Raw genomic sequence first — 22,620 nt, forward strand, 5'->3', positions numbered from 1 at the left:
AAGGTACCTTTTAGGTATTTTATTCTGTGTTCGCATGTGCATGAAAAACACATCAACACTTCCCCAACAAGAAATGCTTACCATTTCTCTTGTTGCATCATTGCATACTTCCATTGAAACAACTCCATACATGTAAGTATATGCTTCCTTGTGTTTTCAGCAACTAATTTGACACATGTTCATTATGGGGTCTCCTTTCTTCATATCAATAGCAATTATTATGTCATTCTTCTAATGGTAATAGCATCCCTTGCATTGCTAGCAATATTTTATTCAATGCTTTAACCTTGATTGCCCAGAATGGAGGTATACCAAGCTGATACAAAGATCAGCTTCATATCAAATTTAGAAGATTAAAATTCTCTGGCTAAGTGTTGATTTTGTTGAGTTTTAGTTCTAATTGTCAATAATGACCATTCTGTTATCTTCTGGCTGTTTATTTCACAATGTTCAAATATTTCTCTTTTTATCATTATCCTTATCATAATGTTGTTTTCTAAAAGTAATAACATTCCTTTTTATTGGAAGCAAAATCTTATTCAATACTTTGACCTCGATTGGCCAGAATGGAGATATGTAGACTGATAAAAAGATCAGGTTCATATCAAATTCATTACAATAGAATTCTCTAACTTACTGCTGATTTGATGAGTTCCAATTCTACTTATGAATGAACACTGTGTGGCAATCTTCAAGCTGGCAATTTTGCAGTGTTCACTTATTGTCAGTCAAACAATTTTCTGTTTTTTATTTTATTTTTTCTTTTGTCTAAATCTACTCTAGGGTAGCTATACTGTTACAGTCCCATTGACCTATTTGATCATCTAACAAATTCTTCTTTCTATCCAGTTCCCCCTATGTCAGATCTACATATGAAGTATCTGTTCTTGTAGTATATCTGCTCTGTTGTAGACTTTTGCAATGTTCCTTTTGTCTACTCTCAACTAGCTGTACTTTTACAATCCCATTAACATGTTTGGTCATCTGATATGTTTGCTTTTAAAAGGATTCTGGTTTCTCTTACTCTGTTGGTTAGATTCTATGTTCAATGTATATATTTTTGTAATATATTTTCCTTCTTGTTTCTTCCAGCTCCCGGAGAGGTAACTCTTAAATCTAGAAGTAGCAACAGATCCCTTTTACCTTGATTTAGTATGTTTTCTATATACTGTTTTTTTGTGTCTAAGGCTCGCTTTTCAAAATTCTAAGATTACCAAGTTCCTAGTTCTTTTATAATGTCTAGCACCTGCTGTAATGTTATCTCTCCTGCTTTGAATGTCTTCCTCATGAATTGGAAACTCTTATACTTATTGCTTCTGATAGGGCCACAATGAATAATATATTATTGCCAGCTATTTTGGAAGAATGAATAATATATTTTTGCCAGATATTTTTGATTTCTCCCTGTTCCACTCAGTATTTTGTTATTTGACACTTGTCCTGCCATCCATCTTTTCTTTTTGTATCAATGCATGTGCTTTCCAATATAAGTCTATGAGCATAGTGTCATTCTTTCTATTTCCGATAAATGACTAACCTTACTTCACTCACTTCCTCGGTCTTCCCTAGCAAACTTTGTATGTGATTTTGACATTTTTTACTTGCTTATTGGCCATCTGTGCTAATTTGTTTGAAAACAGAAAAGAAATGTGCAGCTTCAAAATGCACTATTTTGGCTGATAGGCCCTTCATTTATCTATCATACGCTTTCAGACAGTTATTATAGTTCTTTCTTCAAGCTATGATGTTGATTTTCCTTCATCATGTCATATTCTGTTTGTTGTGTTTAACCTATGCTTTTTTCTTGCTGGCTTTCTTCCACTTCACTTCATCTTTTACCAGGTGTCCATGTTGTTGATGATTTCTGCACCTTGATAGTAGCTTTCATAATCAGTTGGATGTCCTTAAGTCATTCTAGGTGATTTCATATGTACTCTATCTTTGCATTTGCATTTTTTTCCCATGTCATCCTAGGTAATTGCATACATATTCTATCTAGCATTAGCTCTTTTAGATCAATGTCAGCACACATTCTCATATAACTTATACCCTTTTTTGAAGAATTATTTCGGAGGTAACCTTTGTTCTATTCTTGGTGGCTTTATTGCACTCCACTTCTTTTTGGCTGCAGCGAAGGGCATACTTTGACCGGATGTCCATATTGATGTCAATTTCTGCACTTGAAAGACAGTCTTTGTAATAGTAATATATTGGCCATCCCCGTGTCATCCTAGCTAATTCCAGATGAACTCTATGGGAAATTAACTTTTTTAGATCTACGTCAGCAGGATTCCTCATAACTTGACCATTTTTAGAGAAGTTAATTCTGAGGCACTTCTGTATTCCCTATATTCTTGTATTCTGAAGCGGGAAAAATATGACATCTTATCAGTGTTTTACCTTCAAAGGCCAAAGTCTTGGTTCCATTTTCTGCAAAGGATATTAGAATTTTGGAACTGATGTGGTCATCTGAAATAGCCACTCACTAACTTAGCACGATAAGCTGTGTCACTATCTTCTTACATGCTCTACAAAATTCTCAATAAATTGTCTCTGGATAACTATTATGAACACTGTTTTGACATCTGTATGTCACTGGAGAGAGCCGGACCATTGCCTCCTATCCATTGGACACTCCCGTATTCTTGGTCTCTAATTCAAACCTAGACCAAATCTACTAATATCGCTAAATACTAAGAATACCACAGGGATTTTCATGAAAGAAAAATAACAAAAACCACATGGAAAGAAATCAAACTTCTGAGTTCCCTGGCATGCCATTAATCAGTGTTCCACCGGCTTTGGGGACGGGGGGACGCAGGGACGGGACAGGGGGACCAAGGGCCTAAGTTTGGGGACGGCGGGGGGGTGGCGGGGTGGTGGTGCTGATATAGTTATACGTATACATATGGTACTTGAAAAAATAGTTTTGAAAAGATGTATGACAGTATTAGAGTATAAGAATTACATTTCAAATGAGACTATAGGAAATTTGAAATACTAAATCTAAATACCAAGATTTCTTCAATGCTAATTGTGTTGTGCTTGTTATATGGAGCCTAATCAGACTCGGCGGTTAAATTTTCCCTACTTCTATCGGCACGGTTTCCTCCTATATTTTTCAACGGGGGTTTGGGGGCAGCGCCCCCAAGTTGGGGTCAAGGGGCAGCGCCCCTTGCGCATTCCTGTCCCCCCGTCCCTTGAGAGACGTCTGATTGTGTTGTACTTGTTATATGGAGCCTAATCAGACTCGGTGGTTAAATTTTCCCTACTTCTATCGGCACGGTTTCCCCCTATATTTTTCAACGGGGGTTTGGGGGCAGCGCCCCCAAGTTGGGGTCAAGGGGCAGCGCCCCTTGCGCATTCCCGTCCCCCTGTCCCTCGAGAGACGTCTGCACGTCTCTCGAGAGATAGGGAGACGCCCAGATGTCTCTTGGGAGACGTCTCCACATCTCCACGTCTGCACGTCTCTCGAGAGATAGGGAGACGCCCAGATGTCTCTTGGGAGACGTCTCCACATCTCCACGTCTCCCTGGGAGACGCGTGCCGCAGACGTCTCGGCATCCCGGCGGCGCTTGGATGGCAGTGGTGGGATGGCGGGGGACGTCGCATCCCCGTCCCCGAGACGTTTCTTAGGGGGGGTTGCGGCCAAAAAGGGGGGGGGCGCATCCCCGTGGAACATAGTATTTATGCCGAGAAACATTCTTACAGCCACAGCACGGTGGAAAGATTCCATGTAAACAAAAACTCCTCGTGAATAAAATTGATGTCCATTTCATTGTCCATGGTGGTTATGCAAAGAAAAAGGAAGGGAAAATGTAAGGTTATCCCACTCTATAATGACTGCGACTAACCATTAGTGTTGCCATTTTCTTTATGAGTTGACGAGTTATTTAAATAAATGCAACATTGCTGAAACATTCCTCACCACCCGCCTGAATACAAATTTTAATTCACAACCAGCATTTTCTAGCAGCAATGAACTTATTTGTAGGGGTGTAAGCTGTATCAGACAAAAAGGAAAGAAAACTAGAGGTCGTGATCTTCAAATGCTCCATATTGCCTGTCACATTGTCTGTGCTTGACAGAACAGAAAGAATGGTATCAAGTGTCAAAGTGAAACTAAAGTTGTCATAGAGCAAGAAGCCATCATCCATCCACACTCACATGCCCATGTTCTTTGGACAGAATTATTGACTACTGTTAATTGCCTGCATTGAATAATTTAAGCATTTCACTGGTGATATATTCCTCATACACTGGAGTAGGACATAGACTTCATCAGGATATTGGCCATGGAAAGAGGTGTTAAACCCCAGACTTTTGGGTGCATGAAAGGCCGATCATGGAGAACTTGATTTGAGTCTGTGGAATACGTACTCCCCTCTGCTTATGTTGAAGGATTGTTGCAAATAGACGATCTATTATCACATAGAACTTAAGGGACAATCATCAGAAAAGCAAAAGAAGAGACATTGTTCCTCTGGAAAGATTGGGAAAGGAAGAGTTGTAGAAAATCTGTTTGGCTTTCACAAAAGCCTCAAACGCACCCACATATTTATAGGCAAGATGACTGTAAATGTCCAAGTTTTACTATTGATAATGGCATTATTGCCTTCCCTCGGTAAAAAGAGTCACAGGTAAGTCATGCATTTAACAACCAGGAATATGATCTGCTGTAATCTTCAAAGATCTTTGAACTTTGAAAATTATTTAGAAGAAGTGACTTTGCTTTTTCTTTAAACTCAACATTTTTATTTGCAATCAGATCCCTGTAAATTTTTATCATTCATAAAGTTGAGGAAGATATTTAATTCTAACAGGATCGCCGTCTCTGTCATCAGTTATAGTCATATTGGTGTAAATGGTTTAAATCTACCCACAGCACCCCTATGATTTTGTTCAACATTTTTTGCTTTAGGCGAGTGACATATTGGGAAAGATAAAATTTAAACAGTCCACAGCTTTCAATCATTGACAACTTATAGCACCGCCATGATTTTGTTCAACATTTTTTGGTTTAGGCATGTGACATATTGGGAAAGATAAAATTTAAACAGTCCGTAGCTTTCAATAATAGACAACTTATCATATAGAATGCTCTCCCCAATTGCTGAGTGATTAATGACTTCTTTAATAGTTGACTTTGTTTGAAGTTGGTGTATCTGATGCTAGCTTTGGATCATTGATTGCTTATTTGGTGAGAATTTATAAAAGCTCTCCCTAGTTGCTGAGCCATTAGCATTTGCTCTAATACTCAAACTTTATTTGAAGAAGTATCCAGTGCTCCTGTAAGTTTACATCAGCTTCTATCAATTAATTTCTTTATACTTTCACCTTACTTTAATTTTTGAACAGTTAAGAATTTGTGTTGGAAGTGACTGTTCTTTTAAAGTGGCATTTATCTTCTATCTTTATATTCTTTAATCATAATTAAATAATAAAATTATTTTATTTTATTTTATAAATTATTAATTTAAAAGATTTATTATAATTCATCATTTTTATCATATTTTATATAGAAAACGTTTTCTAAATTTGTAATTTGTAATAAAACATTTCTTTTATATATATCACTTTACACATAACCTGCATGTCCTGAGTTAATAATTTATGGTTTTGTTACATAAGTTTACTTATGATTCAACGTTTTAGAATCTTGTGGAATAGGTTAGTACATTGATCGTGGCAACTTAACCAAAGGAATTGTTATGTAGCCTAAAAGAAGCTACAGATTGTTTTAACCCATTAAGGAAAAGGAAAATAGATTAAACACCTATGAGTGTGTGCTTGCTTATAATGAATGTTTAGTATTTTTTTATAGAACTTGAATTTTATGAATTGTTTTTATTGAGTGGAAGCTATTTAATTTGTTGACCAGAATTGGTACTTTCAAGATTCTATTTGTTTGGTTCTTGGCGATTAACTGCTCTTAAATTTTTATAGAGCTGGAAAAAAATTGCAAAAAGTATTACAAGTTAGAATAAGGTAATATTTGCAAGCACTAGCTTGAGAATGAATTTAACAATGCCAGACTTGTACTCAAGCACTAGTTTGCCAATGGATATAACAATGTCACACTTGCACCAAGAAAAACAGGCATAGATTGAAACATCTGATCCTAATCAGTATATATTGAATTACACTAAAAATATAGTACAAGGGAAAAAAAGATATTCTGCAATCGCCAATATGAAATTTGCAAAAATGGACAAGAAGATAAATTCATGTATGTAAGTGTCCACACTTTGGCATATTCAATCAAAGAAGCATTGAAGACAGGCCAAATACACACCAAACTTTACAATGAATTGGAAAACTCACCCATGAAGTTGCTTCAAGAATAATTGATGTGCAGAAATTACATAACATAATCTTATATTTTACCTGACGCAACTGACTCAAGAGATGAGAATCATTTCGAATGTGCTGCTGCAGGGCTCTAGGATTCACAGCTGAGCCGTCTGGATTTAGTCCCAAGTTATCTGTTCCTGTCCTGAATATAAAATTCAATTTCGATAAGACACAAGGCATCAAGAAGAAAACACCCATATCTAATTAAATTTACATGATTATGTCACATTACACATAAAACAGAATCCAATAAATAGGCCACACTGAGTTTTGCTTATCCCGTCTGAGTTTAGTCTCAAGTTATCTGTTCCTCTCCAGAATATAAAATTCAATTTTGATAAGACACAAGGCATCAAGAAGAAACGAATACACCCATATCCAATAAAATTTACATGGTTATGTCACATTACACATAAAAAAGGATCCAATAAATAGGCCACAATAAATTTTGCTTATTCTGTCTGGGTTTAGTCCCAAGTTGTCATGACCCCGATCTGCTTAATAAAAAAAAGTCTCACCAAAATGGCCTGATCTGATGCACATTATCAGCGAAACCTAATAAGAAATTGTCTCATGACAGTGAGACTTCACAATTTCTTAACCCTAACCTTGATTACAGCAGATCGTGATTACTACTGTGCACACAGCAAATAATAATTGCCTCCTAATAATTCGCCTTCTCCTCTCCTAACAGCGATATTCCCAAAAAAGATGGGGGATTAATTAGATTTAATAATCATGAGTTGAGGGAAATGGTGAGTTCCTGAAGAGATGCAATTTGCTACAATAGACACACTCCATTTCAAAAGGTCACACCTTGAATAAGAGTCACCACCTTACAAATCCAATGGAGGGGTATAAAGAGGAACATGCCAGCATTCAAGGAGGGCATAATCAAAGAAGATCAGATTAATATTAATTATCAACGGGAGATTTAGTCCGATAACAACAAGGACCATCCGTTACAGCAGATTGGATTATTTACAATCATTATTTGTAACAGCAGACTGGTATGCTGTATCTTACCTTCTGAACTATATGCTCATTTTCAATAATGTCCTACTTGAATTCTAACTTACAATAGGGAAGTAAGAATAATGTTACAAGTTAGAATAATGTTCCAATAGGGAAGTAAGATTTATATGATAGCTATGCTTAATTTCATATGTATACATATTACATATACATTCATAACACATGAGAAATTAGTATATTAATGACTTAATCCTTAATAATTCCCTATTGCCCCTCATGAGGATTAGTTGGATTTGTTTGGGAAAGGCGGTATTAATATCTCACAAGGTAGGTGAGCCTCAAGAGGTGGTATGGACAGGTGTTCCTAAAACCCTTAGGGAGATCAAGCCATGGTATGGACGGGAGTTCCTGAAATCCTTGGGCATACTTGTGAAGAAACGTTTTCTAGCACCCTAACATAGTTATTCCCCATCCTCTGTTAGGGTTGATGATTAAAAAAGAAGGATTGGGGCTTAAATATAGTAATTATCATTTGTATTACGAAATAATAATTGTCTTCTAATTTTAATAATCTGACTTAAGGTATAATAAGTATAATGATGTATGTTTAATTATTGGGAAACAGGCAGACCCTAGGGGGGGCATTACAATTGGTATCAAAGCACCATTCCTGCCAACCTGCAAGACAAACCTACTTAACTGCCATACAATTAGGGTTAACTACTCTTTAAGGGGAGTGAAATCAAATGGGCCAACATTATACTCCTATATGTGTATGCCTTTCAAATGTATGCTTCATGCTTGGCGTGTATTTATATGGCTTCAGGTCCGATGTGTATTTATGCTTCAGGCTTTCATGTATTTATGTTTTATGCCTTGCGTATTGCTCCATGTCTTCACATGTATGCTTCATGCCTTAAGTATATTCATATGTATGCTTCATGCTCTATGAGCTGTGTGTATTCACATATATGCTTCTGACTTGGGTGAATTTATGTGTATGCTTCATGCTTTATGTGCTGTGTGTATTCATGTGTATGCCTCATGACTTGAGTAAAGTTATATGTATGCTTCATGCGCTACATGTATTCACGTATATACTTCATCATGACTTAAGTAAATTCATTGCGTATACTTCATGCTTTGTGCATTACATGCATTCACATGTATGCTTCCTGACTTAAGTGAATTTATGTGTAAACTTCATGCTTATGCGTTATGCATATTCACATGTATGCTTCCTGACTTAAGTGAATCTGTGTATAATACTTCATGCTTATGCGTTAAGTGTATTCAGTTCAACGTGTATAATACTTCATGCTTATACATTAAGTGTATTCAGTTTCACATGTATACTTCCTGACTGACTTAATTAAGTGAATTTATGTGTATACCTCATGCTTATACATTGTGTATTCACATGTACGCTTCTTGACTTAAGTGAACTCACGTGTATATTTCATACTTTGTGTTACATATATTCATGTGTATGCTTCTTCATTTAAGTGAATTCATGTGGATATTTCATACTTCATGTGTTACGTGTATGCTTCTTAAGTGAATTCATGTGTATATTTCATACTTTATGCGTTACGTATATTCACGTGCATGCTACCTGACTTAGGCGAATTCATTTGTATACTTCATGCTTTAAGTGAAATAATGCTCTACGTGTATTGATTTGTATGATTCATGCCTTACGTGTATTCAAGTGAATACTTCATTCGTGTCCATGTGTTTTCAGCATGGTGACTTCATGAGTGTTTGTGCCTTCTTAATGAATACATGTTTGATGTGTCTCCAAATAAATCTATTCTATGAGTACTTACAAATGTTTCAACTGCTATGTTACCCCAAGTTTCCGGGACGGGGACGGCAGGGGACGGCAGGGGACGGGGGTACGCATTTCCAGGACGGCGATTTTTTTTGCCAATTTTAGGGACGGCTAGGGGACGGTTATATTAAGGTAGGGAAAATTAAAATAAATAGGGAAATTTAAAATATTCATATGAAAACATGGACAAAACATGCACATATCCATTATAGAACCTTAACATATAAGAACTAGTAGAGTTCTTATGGCAAATTTGTGTTAAATTGAGAGTCAATGTCAAATTGCTTATAGAATTCATTGTCTATATGCAGAATTTATGGGGACGTCCCCTAGCAGTCCCTTGTCCCCGGGACGGGGACGGCTGAAAAAAATACCGGGGACGCGTCCCCGGGTAACACAGGTTTCAAGAACCATATCCTTACATTCAAATTAGACAGGGATGCATGTTTTAAGACACTTCTGTTCGCAAATAAATTAAAAATGCACTAGTAAAAACAAATAGGGATTGTTGAACACAACAATGCCATAAAAATCTATAAGCTGCATACCAGGGGATGGGAAGAAAGAATGTGTGAGAATACAGATGCTCGTGTAAGAATTGACGAGTATGATAAGTTTGCCCATAAAATATGAAATTAAATGTATTGAACCATTCACAATAAACTCTTGACCAAAATCATAAAACCAATTACCAAACAAACAAAAATTGAATCAATCATTTGCAGCACACATATATACACTTATCAATTTATTGACGACCAGGCATATGAATTCAGAATTTCATATCAAATTCGCACACGAAAATGAACATCCTGTTCACAGCCATAGGACATGTAGATTCTTGGTTTCATGCTCCAAACTATTTTCAACTCATAAAGTTCAACTTGGGGATAACAATGGAGTAGGCAATTGATGTTACCATTTAAATTCTCCTCTTTTGCATTTCTTTGAAAGGAAGATTAAAGTTAAACAGAATCTCATGAGGTTCGTGGAGCATTCTAATCCCATTGAAAGGATCAATACTCACAATTCCTCGAACATACGTAGGAGTCAAGTGACATAATTGAAGGGTAAGATTATGAGTCATAGTTATTCCAAAACACTTAATGTTAAAATACCCTACATTGAATCCCAGGAATATTCTTTGCAGCTGTAAAGGACGTCAAAATGATGTTGATTTTTAGACTGATGCTAAATGTCTTTGTCTCTCTAAGGATGAGAGAAAACTTGTCTTAAATCATGTTCCTTGCCCATTACCAAATCTGAGTTTGTTGTTAAGAACATTAAACAATAAATGGCCCTCATACCTTAGATGATGTGATCAACCTTATGATTCTAAAGAACTACAATACCAGTTGGATTGAGGCAAGTATACTAAGTTACTAACCATGATTGATTGAAATCATTATAACCCAAAAGCATATTAGTACGAGTTCCTTGAGCACAAGCAAATTCAGGAAGGACGGATGGTCATGCCCCCGATCTGACGCACATTATCAGTGAAACCTAATAAGAAACAGTCTCACCGTCATGGCCTGATCTGATGCACATTATCAGTGAAACCTAATATGTCGTGAGACTTCACAATTTCTTAACCCTAACCTCCTTGATTACAGCAGACTGTGATTACTACTGTGCACACAGCAAATAATAATTCCCTAATAAATCACAGCCTTCTCTCCTAACAGCAATCTTCCCTAAAACGATGGGGGATTAGTTAGATTTAATAATCATGAGTTAAGGGAAACGGTGAGTTCCTGAAGGGGTACGATTTGCTACAAATGACACACTCTATTTCAAACTGTCACACCTTGAATAAGAGTCACCACCTTACAAATCCGATGGAGGGGTATAAAGAGGAACACGTCAGCATTCAAGGAGGGTATAATTGAAGAAGACCAGATTGATATCAAATATCAACTAGAGACTTAGTCTGATAACAAGGATCATCCGTTACAGGAGATTCGATTATTTACAATCATTATTTGTAACAGCAGATTGGTATGCTGTATCCATACATACATAACAATGTCCACAAGATTTACATTTGTTATAACAGGGAAGTAAGATTTATATGATAGCTATGCTTAATTTCGTATATATACATATACATTCATAATACATGAAAAAATAGTATACTAATAACCTAATCCTTTATCATTCTCTATAGCCCCTCATGAGGATTAGTTGGATTTGTTAGTGAAAGGCGGTATTAATATCTCACAAGGTAGGTGAGCCCCACGAAGTGGTATGGATAAGTGTTCCTAAAACCCTTGGCCTACTTGTGGAGAATGGTTTTCTAGCGCCCTAACATAGTCATTCCCCATCCTCCGTTAGAATTGATGATTAGGAAAGATGAAGGGTTGGGGCTTAGATATAGTAATTATCAATTGTATTATGAATACCAATTGTTCTCTAGTTTTAATAATCTGATTTAAGGCATAAGAAATATAATGATGTATGTTTAATTATTGGGAAACAGGCAGACCCTAGTAGGGGACATTCCACAAGTTATCTATTCCTGTCTTGAATATAAAATTCAATTTCGATAAGACACAAGGCATCAAAAAGAAACTTGAATACAACCATATCCAATGAAATTTAGATGATTATGTCACATTACACATATCAACAGAATCCAATTAATAGGCCACACTAAATTCTGCTTATCCAACAAATTCTGTTCAACTTCGACACCACTGCCCTCCAAATCGTAGGCATAAGGGCAGATCTTGTTATTTCAATAAGTCAATAAGTTTAATGGAAAAATTTATAATACTATTATTGTTCATGGAAATGAGGCAAGATCCAGACTCCTCTCACTAATTTGGAAGGAATGGGTATAAACATCCTCTCAATTGCACGCTGCAAAAGAAATTGTAATTCTTGTTCATGGAAATGAGGCAAGATCCAGACTCCTCTCACTAATTTGGAAGGAATGGGTATAAACATCCCCTCAATTGCACGCTGCAAAAGAAATTGTAATTCTAAAATAGATTGGGCATAAAACGTCTTGTCACTTTCATATATAAACTATGTCTCGATTTCCTACTCCCAGGTTAAAGTAAAAAAGCTTTCATAGTTGGAGTAATTCATACTATTTATCACTGATCCAGAACTCCAGGATCATTCCAGGGTTACATTGCCTAGAAAGGAATTTTTGTTGACAAGGAATCACCGATTTTTCTATGACCACAGGTTCAATTCATCTTAGACACATCCGTACATAAAACATATGTAAAACAATATGAATCTTAACCATAAAACTAGTATTCTTCACATTATCAGCATTAAAATTTAAAATTCAGCAAAACATTACATAGTTGATAATTCAAAACATGATCTGAGTCTGACTAGAGTCAGAGTTATGTGTTTTTATTATTTGCCAATTCTACCATTGAACTGCCACCTTTCTTGATTATTAATAATATGACAACCTACAGTTTAGTAATTTTATATTTTGTTATAGTAACATAATAATAATCTGTTAGAAATGTTCTAAGAAATCTTGTGGTGCTGCTACACTGCAAGCTTATGTTCAAAAATCTATAAGACTCGGGGGGTGCATAAATAATGATTGTTGTTGTTAATGTATTCCATCTATATGCAGATGATAAGCTAAACACAATTGCAAGAACTTACACTATTTAAAATAAGGTCCCATTGACAACTACTTTTAACACAAGATGTACTCCACATATGTTACAAGTAATATTACAAGTTGACCTAATACTTGTTACATCAAAGGAATCAATAATGTAACGTCTCAAAATAATAGCTAGAGAGTCTGACATCACGTAATATACAATCTCCGCTTTATCATATTAAATTTAGTGCTCAAAACTTGAAATGGATAAATCTTTAATAGCTATAATGTCTTAAACCCTGTTCTCCTAACTTTCTAACAAAGTCTTTATTGACTAAAACCATATATATTGAAACTTATCGTTTCCAATGACTGTCAAACAACAGCATCAGGAATACTATCAGCCAACAAAATGGAGAATTCTAACACTGCTCAAACAATGTATTAAAAAATAAAAAGGAAAATAACTAGCAAACAAATGTGATTCAAAATTGATATTGGAAAGAAAAATAAAACATAAAGTGACAACAGAAACCACAAAATTACAGAAAACTCAGACAACAAAATCTAATAGGCATTATTACAGCAAAGAATGAAAAGTTAACAGCATTGCACATTAAAGATAAGAAATAATAGCATGGAAACCTGGATCCAGATAGACACTGTACACATATTAAGAATTCAAAACTTATTTGTAATGATTCGACCCAAAAAACAAATGCATACAGGAAGATAAGGACAAATCATACTTACTTTAAGTTAAAAATGGTACCCTTACTATGTTGTATTCATTACGATAATTTTAAAGGAGAAGCACAAGAACCAAATTAAATCAAACTAGAAAATATCATTTCTGAAAAATTAAGGAATGTGTTCTTCACTCCATTTATTTGCAATAACCTTGTACCTTGATCATTCATAACCAAGAAGCAAGGGCAAAATGCATCCCATCTTGTGATCCACTTTTGCAATCCTTCTAACTATAATTAGCAGCTATTATTTAGAAAGACCTCCTTGTATAATCCAAGTCCGTACTGTAAATGCTTGGATTACATCTATATGATGAGACTGCCTCCCTTTCAAATCCTATCCCACGATAGGATAACATCATCTGATTAGGGTTACTAATACCTCATCATGCCTAATTTTAATTAACATCCAATTCATCATTAATACATATATCACATATAGCAGCATAGGTCTTCCTTATACAAATATACATCCCTACATAATTCAATTTCCTGGTCTATAACAATTCAATTTCTACACTCCAAATTGTGGCCAAGAAAAAAACATTTTCAAATTTACTTGCTTGGATTTCAGATAGCATCATCACAAATGCATTCAAGAGAATCACCTTAAAGATGTCTACAGATTTTAGAAAGAAAAAAGATGTACCTTATATCTGTAGAAGTCATCATAATTAAGTCACCTTCTACAACTCCAAGTGAACTCAAACGCTCATTATTTCTAGCCTCCCTCCCATGGTAAAGCAATTGTTGCTGCTGCAGTGGAACTTGCGTCTGAACGATTTGGATGTCTAATTAGTCCTTGTGAATCCAGTATACCAAAGAGAATGCATGCTAATCAAAATTTGCAAATTTTCTTAACTTAGCTATCTGAAGATGTGATATTGAGTTACATAATCCTAAACCTAAAGTTCCAGGACCATCTATGTCCTCACATCTTCTATCAACTTAAAGGTGTTTCATTCTCTTGGGAGCTTGGTAAAAATAGCACTATTTCTGCATTTGTTACTTGGACTGCTCATGAAGATTTGATTATTTTTTCACTTTCAGATGTCCCCAAGCAAGGAACGGTGACCTTGAGCCGTCCTCTCTGTGTTTCTTGTGTCTTAGGAATAGTCAGGGACGTTTTCAAGGACTCCCCTGACCCTTAGACAAAGGATACTGTGAAAAAATGTGACATTCAATGCAAAACCTAATAATAAATTAAAACTTCACAAACAGTCCAAAGGTTTTCTCATGCAATGGTAATATTGAAAAATCTGGAGACTTGTGTAAGAATCATTTTAAATTTGCATACACATTTAGGAAAATATAATTTCTGTTTAAATTTGGAAAAAAAAGTTAAAACAGAGTAAACAACTGGAACATGAATGTTAGCTTTTATCCATAAAAACCAACAATAACTGCTTTGGAATCATTAGGATGCACGAGTACAATTAAAACTTATTGCCTACCATTACAATGAAACTAATTAACAAAAATTCAAATCAATTGTCTAGAGTTTGGACATCAAAAACAACTTACCTCAACCTCAAGAAGAGCCTTCACATTTTCAACCTGCTCATAGTCACATTGTAATAATGAGGAAGATTTAAATCGATTGTAGATTATTAATTTAATAAGTCCGAACCTAAACATTAAAACAAATAAAGCATACAACATAAAGCTCAAAAATTGCATGCCATCCTTGAAAGTTGCAACGTTAGTTAAAGCAGAGGTATATATCCAATAACATGCATAGTGACTATACAATTAGTATAAATTGGTTATCCTATGCTTTTAATTTTTAAAACAAGGCACGTCGGGCAACCAAAATGTTTCCAATGGATGCAAAATATGACGCTTCTACAGCTGTTACACCATGGCAGCACAGAATATTAATCAAAAAAAATCTTAATGGATGCAAAAACTTCAGCACCTAGGCTGTCAAACCATGGCAGTCTAGGAATCGTTTTTTACATATCTAAAACAATACCGAAGTCACAATTTCCAAAAACTAGCATTGTATCACCTTGCTACATATCCAGACAAAATCACATCCAAATAAACATGAAGTACCCAATATTTTATATGTACACCAAAACAAATTCAACGTCGAATTTCTACACACTTGCACCACCTAGCTCACATAAATTGGTAAACCTCAAAAAAGAATGAAGAATACACATGTCATCTATGATGTCTGACAAATTGAGCTCAATATTAATTCCTCAAATTAGAAAACCTCCAATAAAGGAAGAACAACATTAACATTGTGAATATCCTCTTTTCAATGAATACATCACACAAAAATAAATAAATAGTATAAATTTTTAGATAAAAATATTATAAACTTGCAGTACTAACTAAATTGAGTGCTAATTCTGCAAATTAGAATAGTTATCTAGAAATAGGAAAAGGAAAGAAAAAGGAAGAAAGATAATACACATTAAATTTGTCCAATCCATATTAAAAGTACTCAGTAGAGATGAATACTCATTCAACAGTTTCTCAAGAACCAGCAAAAAGAGGAAGAATATAAATATTTCATAATGTTGTTTTTTTAGATTAGACTGTGAAATTTGCATTATCAATATTTCAGATCACATTCCGTGATCCATCATCAGAATAAAAGAGAGCTAAGAGAGATATGCATATCCTCTGTCACAGACATTCTCATGCACTACAAGAAAATAAAATTGTAACACAATTTTTTTTGTTTGGAGAATAAACAATCTGATTAAGCTGAGCACTAATTCCGCATATTGGCAACCCCCAAAAATAATGAAGAATATGTGTATGTTATCGATGAGCCATATGCACCGAAAGTACTACTGCCCATTGAATTGAAAACTACTTCCACAAATCGGAAATCCTACACAAAAAACAATACACGCATTGTGTATATCCTATTTGTCACGAAATACCTGTAACTATAAATAGGAAATCACAACTTTGAATTAAGAAACTGGCAACACCGGAACTGTTTTTTTAACTTAAAAATAAAAATAACTGAACACCAATTCCACATATCAGCAAACTTCCGAAAAAAGAGGGAAAGCGAACGCAGTCCGTGGATTTACTCTACATCCTATATACAAACCAAACAAAATAAAAAGCCCATAGTTATGAAATGACACAGAATGAAAATCAGAGCTTACAATTTCTTGAGGATCGACATCCAATGAAATGATCCGTTCGTCTGCTGTCATAACAGTGATCTTCATCGTGTGCTACGACTGCCTCGCGGGACCTATTTCCAAAAAGAGAATGAAGAAATTGAATGAACTGATATGTATATTTTCAATGGGTATATACAGTGGACCTATATCTTCATTTGCAAGGCAACCCAGTGGTGAAAAGGAGTCTACGGGCAAATTTTCTTAAAAAGTATCAACGGTTTCTTACCGGTGATTGGGAAGAATTCAATTTAATCTCTTTTAACTTTAGATGCTTGTTTTTATAGATCTCATTCGTGGTTGTTTTTTAAGAGAGATTAATTAGCTTTAAATAGTAATTTTTTTAAAGGACAAAAAAAAATTATATAAAAAAAAACTAAAATATTTTTTTATAGAAATATATAAAAAGTAATTCGGGGTTTTTTTAAAGAGATATTAATTGGTTTTAAATAGTAATTTTTTTAAAGAACAAAAAAATATTTTTTATAGAAATATATAAAAAGAAAGAATTATAATTTTTTTTTAAGAATAGAAAAATATAAAAAGATGACAAGTTTCTTTTAAATAAATAGTGATGATTAACGTAAATTATTTGTTATTTCTATTAGTTATTTTTGCTTGAAATCTTCTACATTGTCAAATGTTTCTCTACCTTCGCAAGCCTTTGGCACAATCTTTGCTCGCCCCTCAATGGCTTCAAACATTTTTTCTATAGGATCTTCAAGATTTAGCGAGGGAAAGATTGTTTCAAGCAAAAGCCTATGTGTGTTTGGACATCATGCATTGATGGCATTGTGCCCTAGTTCTATTGGAAGCCCTTAGACCCTTGTGTGCCTATGCAAGTCTCTTCTTCACCTCTAAGAGTTATTTTTGGTGGGAAGAATGCCTCTTCTAACCCTTCAACAATGCCCATCAGCTCCCACAACTTCATAGGGATTTTCATTCAATGATGTTGTTGCTCACAGAGTGGGGAGCAATGGGGGTAAATTGTTAGCCTAGGATACTTGGCCTGCGAAGGGTAAGATGGCCTCGGATATGTCGAGGGCCTCTAGGATCTGCTCAAAAAAACCCTCAATAGAGCCTCTACATTTCCATTTTTATCTTCTTTGGGGATCTAAAAAGGGATGTCTTCAAAGGAGGGCAATTATACATCTCCAATGGTTTGATTGGCTAGTTCAATCAGTTATGGCCAAAGCTTGCAGATTTGCAGAAATGGATAATGGGGTATGGCAATCTCTACTTAGAGGTAAGGTGGAAGTATACCTCTATGTGTCAAGTTTTTTTATTGCGGTTATTTGTTCTAAACAGGATCGAGATGCCATCCTCCAAGAACGATCGTGCTAGGGGCAAAATCTTCTCCTTTTTAAACCTTGGTACACAAATTTCAACCCTCTTACGGATCTTTTTTAGTGAAACCTATTTGGGTTAGCCTCTCAAACCTCCCACTACAATTTTGGTTTGACGATTGCTTCGAAACTATTGGCACCTAATTTTTTGGGCAATTTCTTGGCTATTGGCATAGACACCTCTATTTTCACTCGCACTACATTTGCCCACATCCTTGTGGACATGGATATCGCAAGAGATCTCCAAGTGGTGACTAATCATGCAAGTACTGTACACTCGTTATGTATCCTTGTCGGGGTTTGGGGGTGCAGTCCCTCGAGGAAAAAAAAATTATCATTTTTTATTGAAAAAAACCCTAAACCGACTTTGAGTGTTGCCCTAAAAATTGCTTGTTATAAGCAGCTGGAATGTAAAAAAGCAATGTAATGGTGTTGTACTAATTTACTAGATAATAAGAAAAGATTGGACGATTGTGTTATATGGATGTAGCCCATCTTGGGTGAACCACGTTAAATCTTTATGTTATCTGTGTTATTCATTTTTCTTCATCTTTTGTGATTGTATCTGCATATAATTGTTAATTTGTATTTGCTCTGGATCTGCCTAAACCCTAACACAAGATGAGTGCAATATGCATTCATTATCAAAGGTTTTTCCTTCAAAGATTTCAACATCTTCAAAATCTCCACATATTGGCACCCATTCTAGAAAGTTTGACAACATATCTGATTCTGCTAGTCCCCTAACTCCTCTTGTGAATGCTTGCACAAGGGTTGTTGTTGCTATCAAATGTGGTGCAACCACAGGGGCTTCACTTAGTGAACCTAGGTTATATCGCATGTGTTCATGACATACTAAAGAATCCCCTCTTTTCAAAAAATATTGCCCTAAACTCCTATTTTGTCACCCCCTCCCAATACATAGCTCGAATTAAAACCCCCCTACTATCACCAAATATTATATTTTTTCATAGCCTGAATTTAAAAAATCCCTATTTTCACCAGATAGGCAATATATTGAGCTCATTTTTTGAGATATTAAACCCCCCAATATGAATGCACGTGATATAATATTGCCTAGCTAGTGAATCCCCCTTGGGTGCAACAAAACAAATTTCTAGAGTCTTGTTAGAGGGAAAGAATCCCCTTATAGAAGTAGACTAAAACACTTTGTTCTCTTCTCACACTAAACATGGATGGACAAAGGTCAAGAGGAATAAATCTCCTCTTGGTAAGTACTAGATGTTGCTTAGATTTGCGATGAAAAGGGGAATATGCAGGCAAAGTGGAAGCCTCTCAAAGAAGGGGCATAATGAGAACAAGTAATTTAATGATTGATGTAACTATTGTAGAAGGATATGTTGACACCTCAATTTTGTGTTGTTTTTCTATTGCAACCCTTGGATCAAGGGTGTGCTTGGAGTACTTGCTTTTTATCAATAAATATCAAAAACACCTCTATGAATAAAAATAATAATGCAAATTATTTTAAAATAAGTATTATTTCATAATTATAATTGTTATTATTAATTTATTATTTTGTTGAGAGGTGTTATGCATTACTTTTAGATAGTTTAATGAGTTTTAAAATAGTAATTTTTTTTAAGAACGGAAAAATATAAAAAAAACAATAATATTTTTTGCGAAGTTTTTCTTTAAAAAATGTTTCTTTTAAAGTATCTATATATATATATATATATATATATATATATATATATAGAGAGAGAGAGAGAGAGAGAGAGAGAGAGAGAGAGAGAGAGAGAGAGGTTTTTCTTTTAAATAGTAGTTAGAATAGAAAAATATAAAAGGTACAATATTGTGGTGGTTAATTAATTTAAATTATTTAAAAATAGTAGTTGATTTATGGTTAGTATTTACTTTTAATTTGTTTTTATGTGAGAGGTGTTTTACATTGAGACAACAATATAATGGTATGAAACTGTAAAGGGGAAAATTTGATTTGGTAATTTGCAACATAGGAGAGAGAAATCACCAAATCAATTTCGCTTGGAAAACCTTTACATTCAAAAGAGGGAAGGGAATCCACTAGATCCAATCCTAAATGAGGCAAGGATTGAATACTAAGTGGATTGGATTGATTTGAGTTCTCCTCTTTTGTAAGTAGAATGTTGAAATTAGAGACAAAATATGCGGAAACAGTGAGCTACAACTTCGAGATTTCGTCGTGCACCTGGATCTAAGTAATATGAGTCGATTCAGAACTGCCCTACGAAAATTGCCAAAAATAGCAGGGATCGAGTGGAGGGACCAAAATGTCCCCTCTTGGTCCTCCAAAATTTTCGATCATCGAAAAGGGTTTTTACGTCTCTGTGTATGAAGCTTATTTCAAAAGTACAGCCACACACATGTTTTCTACACACAAAAGGAAAGGGAAATGTGTTGGGAATAGGGGTTTGTCTAAGTCAAACCCGATTGAGGAATCAACCTTGAATGAAATGTTGCAAATACTAAAGTAAATAATGGAAAGGTATACCTTAGATCTGCAATGATTGACAATGATGATTTGCTTCTTGAATGTAATCACGTATGTTGTTTGAAATGGCATGAACATGACAAAACCCTAACACACACATCAAATGAATGATGTAATGTTGCTCCAATGGAGAATACGCAGCCTTGAAGAATGCTTGAATGCTTGATGTATTCCCCTTGCCTTCTCCACCTTGCTCGCCTATATGCTCCTTATGCTTGTTATGATGTTATCTTGCTATATCAAAATGAGAGGGGAAGACCTCCTTATATACTTGCCTGTCATCAAACATTCTAATTTTTTGACATGGATCAACATGAGGAATTATTTTCCCGCTCAAATTTAAGATAGGGCCTAGGGGCCAAAATGGGCCCCAATTAGGGAGGACCAGGGTGCCACCATGGTCCTACCCAAAATTAGGTTAGGAAAAAGGGGCTATGCAAGGTGCAAGATGAAAAAATGAATCTTGGTTGCATGGGGGAGGCACAAATAGGTCCTAATCAAGCATGGAGATGAGATCACTAAGGTAAGGACCCCAAATACGGTCAAAATTGCAAGGGGTGCAATTTTAGGACGCTACATTTAGCCCCCACTTTAACAGGAGTATGAGCTTACGCAAATACTCACAATAAAGTAGAAGAAAGAGAGATGAAGAAGATGAGGAATGTGGAGCAAAATCACAAGGAGTATAGGATATCACTAATTTAGAGGAACTAAGCCCCCAACTTGCTCAAAACATATGCAAGGGCACACAAAACAAGACAAAAACAAAACAAAGGCAAAGGATACAAAAAGACACACAACAAAAGCTAAAAACCAAAAACAAACAAGACCTTAAGTCAACTAGCCGAAGAGACCTCGATATCAAAATGTCTTAACAACTAATATCATTCTTGAAAAAAATGCCATCTCACGAACACAAATGATCACATAAAAGAGAAAAGAAAGCATCATCCATGAACTATCTGATGCTCTACAAAATGGGAGATTGTTAGACAAAACCTGTGGTCGTATAACACATAAGAAGCACACGAAACAAAGAGAAATGTTGGTGTTAATCAACCAAAGACTAATCTAAGCAGGCATACCAAGAGAGACACTAAAAACATATTGAAACATTTAACTATGAAAATAAATGCAAGAAGACATCTCCAAATGCATTCCACCATACTTGTAGCTCCTCCTCCCTTGTTCCTCTCCTCTCCAAGTTCCAAATAAGTGTAGCTCTCAACATCTTTTTGCACTATGGATGCCTTATGGAGGTTCAAGATTGAAAAATGATTAATCTATGCTATGCAAGTGTGAACAAAAGCTAAAACGAGAGATTATCTAATTAGCTAGTGTTGATTTTAAGCCAAAAGAGTGAATATGAATGATTTATGCTAAATGCTCTCTGAAAATGAATATACGGTAAATGCATACAAGTTTTCAGGATCTGAATTATGAAGAAATGAGCTCTATTTATAGGAAAAATGGAGCAACAGATGGTTGAGATTAAGTAAACTCAACAAGGGTCATGATTGAATGGTTTATGATCTATGTGAGGACCTTCAATCCAATCCTAGGATGACAAATGTCAACATGAGATGGGTTAAGAGGAGAGGGAATAAGCATTAAATGCTTAACATGACCTAAGGGTTAACTTGAGAGGTAAGGTTAATGTTGAGTTGAGTGAATAAATTCCTTATTCAAAGAATAATGCTTTTATCCAATGGATAAACTCTTGTGCAAGAGTTAGTGAGGATAACCATGGTCAAAGCAATAAATGCTTGAGGAGACGCATGGGTTACGTGAGGGTTGAGTTAGGGGTCAAAGTCCCTAACCATGGGTGCAAGTGGATTTAATCATAAATGGTCATGTAAGAGCCATTAATGGTCATGTAAGAGCCATTAGTGGTTTGGAAGACTTTAGAGGTTAGCTTGTTGGACACATAAAGCATTAAATGCTTTTCAAAGACTCCAAAGTCTTTGAGAAGTGACTCCAAGTTGTCTAGGAATATGACAATAATTAGGGGATGGATTAGCTAATTAGGAAGGGGTTTAGAAGAATCTAGAAGGGGATTAGGATTGCAAGTGGGTTTGGTGGGTGAGGAAAAATAAGTTTTTTATTAAAATAAAATTCATTTAT

At 35.2% G+C, this 22,620-nt stretch overlaps 1 protein-coding gene across 2 annotated transcripts in view; it reads right to left on the reverse strand.

Moving 5' to 3' along the window:
• LOC131044635 (protein DNA-DAMAGE INDUCIBLE 1) overlaps positions 1-16,904 on the reverse strand; it is a 77,570-nt gene extending 60,666 nt beyond the window's left edge. The window contains exons 1-4 of one of the 2 annotated variants that reach the window (XM_057977997.2): positions 16,639-16,904; positions 15,023-15,055; positions 14,148-14,272; positions 6,388-6,496 (exon numbers count right to left, since the gene is read on the reverse strand). In XM_057977997.2, the coding sequence (XP_057833980.2) occupies positions 6,388-6,496; positions 14,148-14,272; positions 15,023-15,055; positions 16,639-16,704 (333 nt within the window). In that variant the 5' untranslated portion in view covers positions 16,705-16,904. Of the gene's footprint in view, positions 1-6,387; positions 6,503-14,147; positions 14,273-15,022; positions 15,056-16,638 lie in introns of both variants that reach the window. The other variant, XM_057977996.2, reaches the window with a different exon arrangement.
• Between the last annotated feature and the right edge of the window lie 5,716 nt (positions 16,905-22,620).

Source organism: Cryptomeria japonica, chromosome 1 (genome assembly GCF_030272615.1).
Source record: "Cryptomeria japonica chromosome 1, Sugi_1.0, whole genome shotgun sequence".
NCBI classification, from domain to species: Eukaryota; Viridiplantae; Streptophyta; class Pinopsida; order Cupressales; family Cupressaceae; genus Cryptomeria; species Cryptomeria japonica.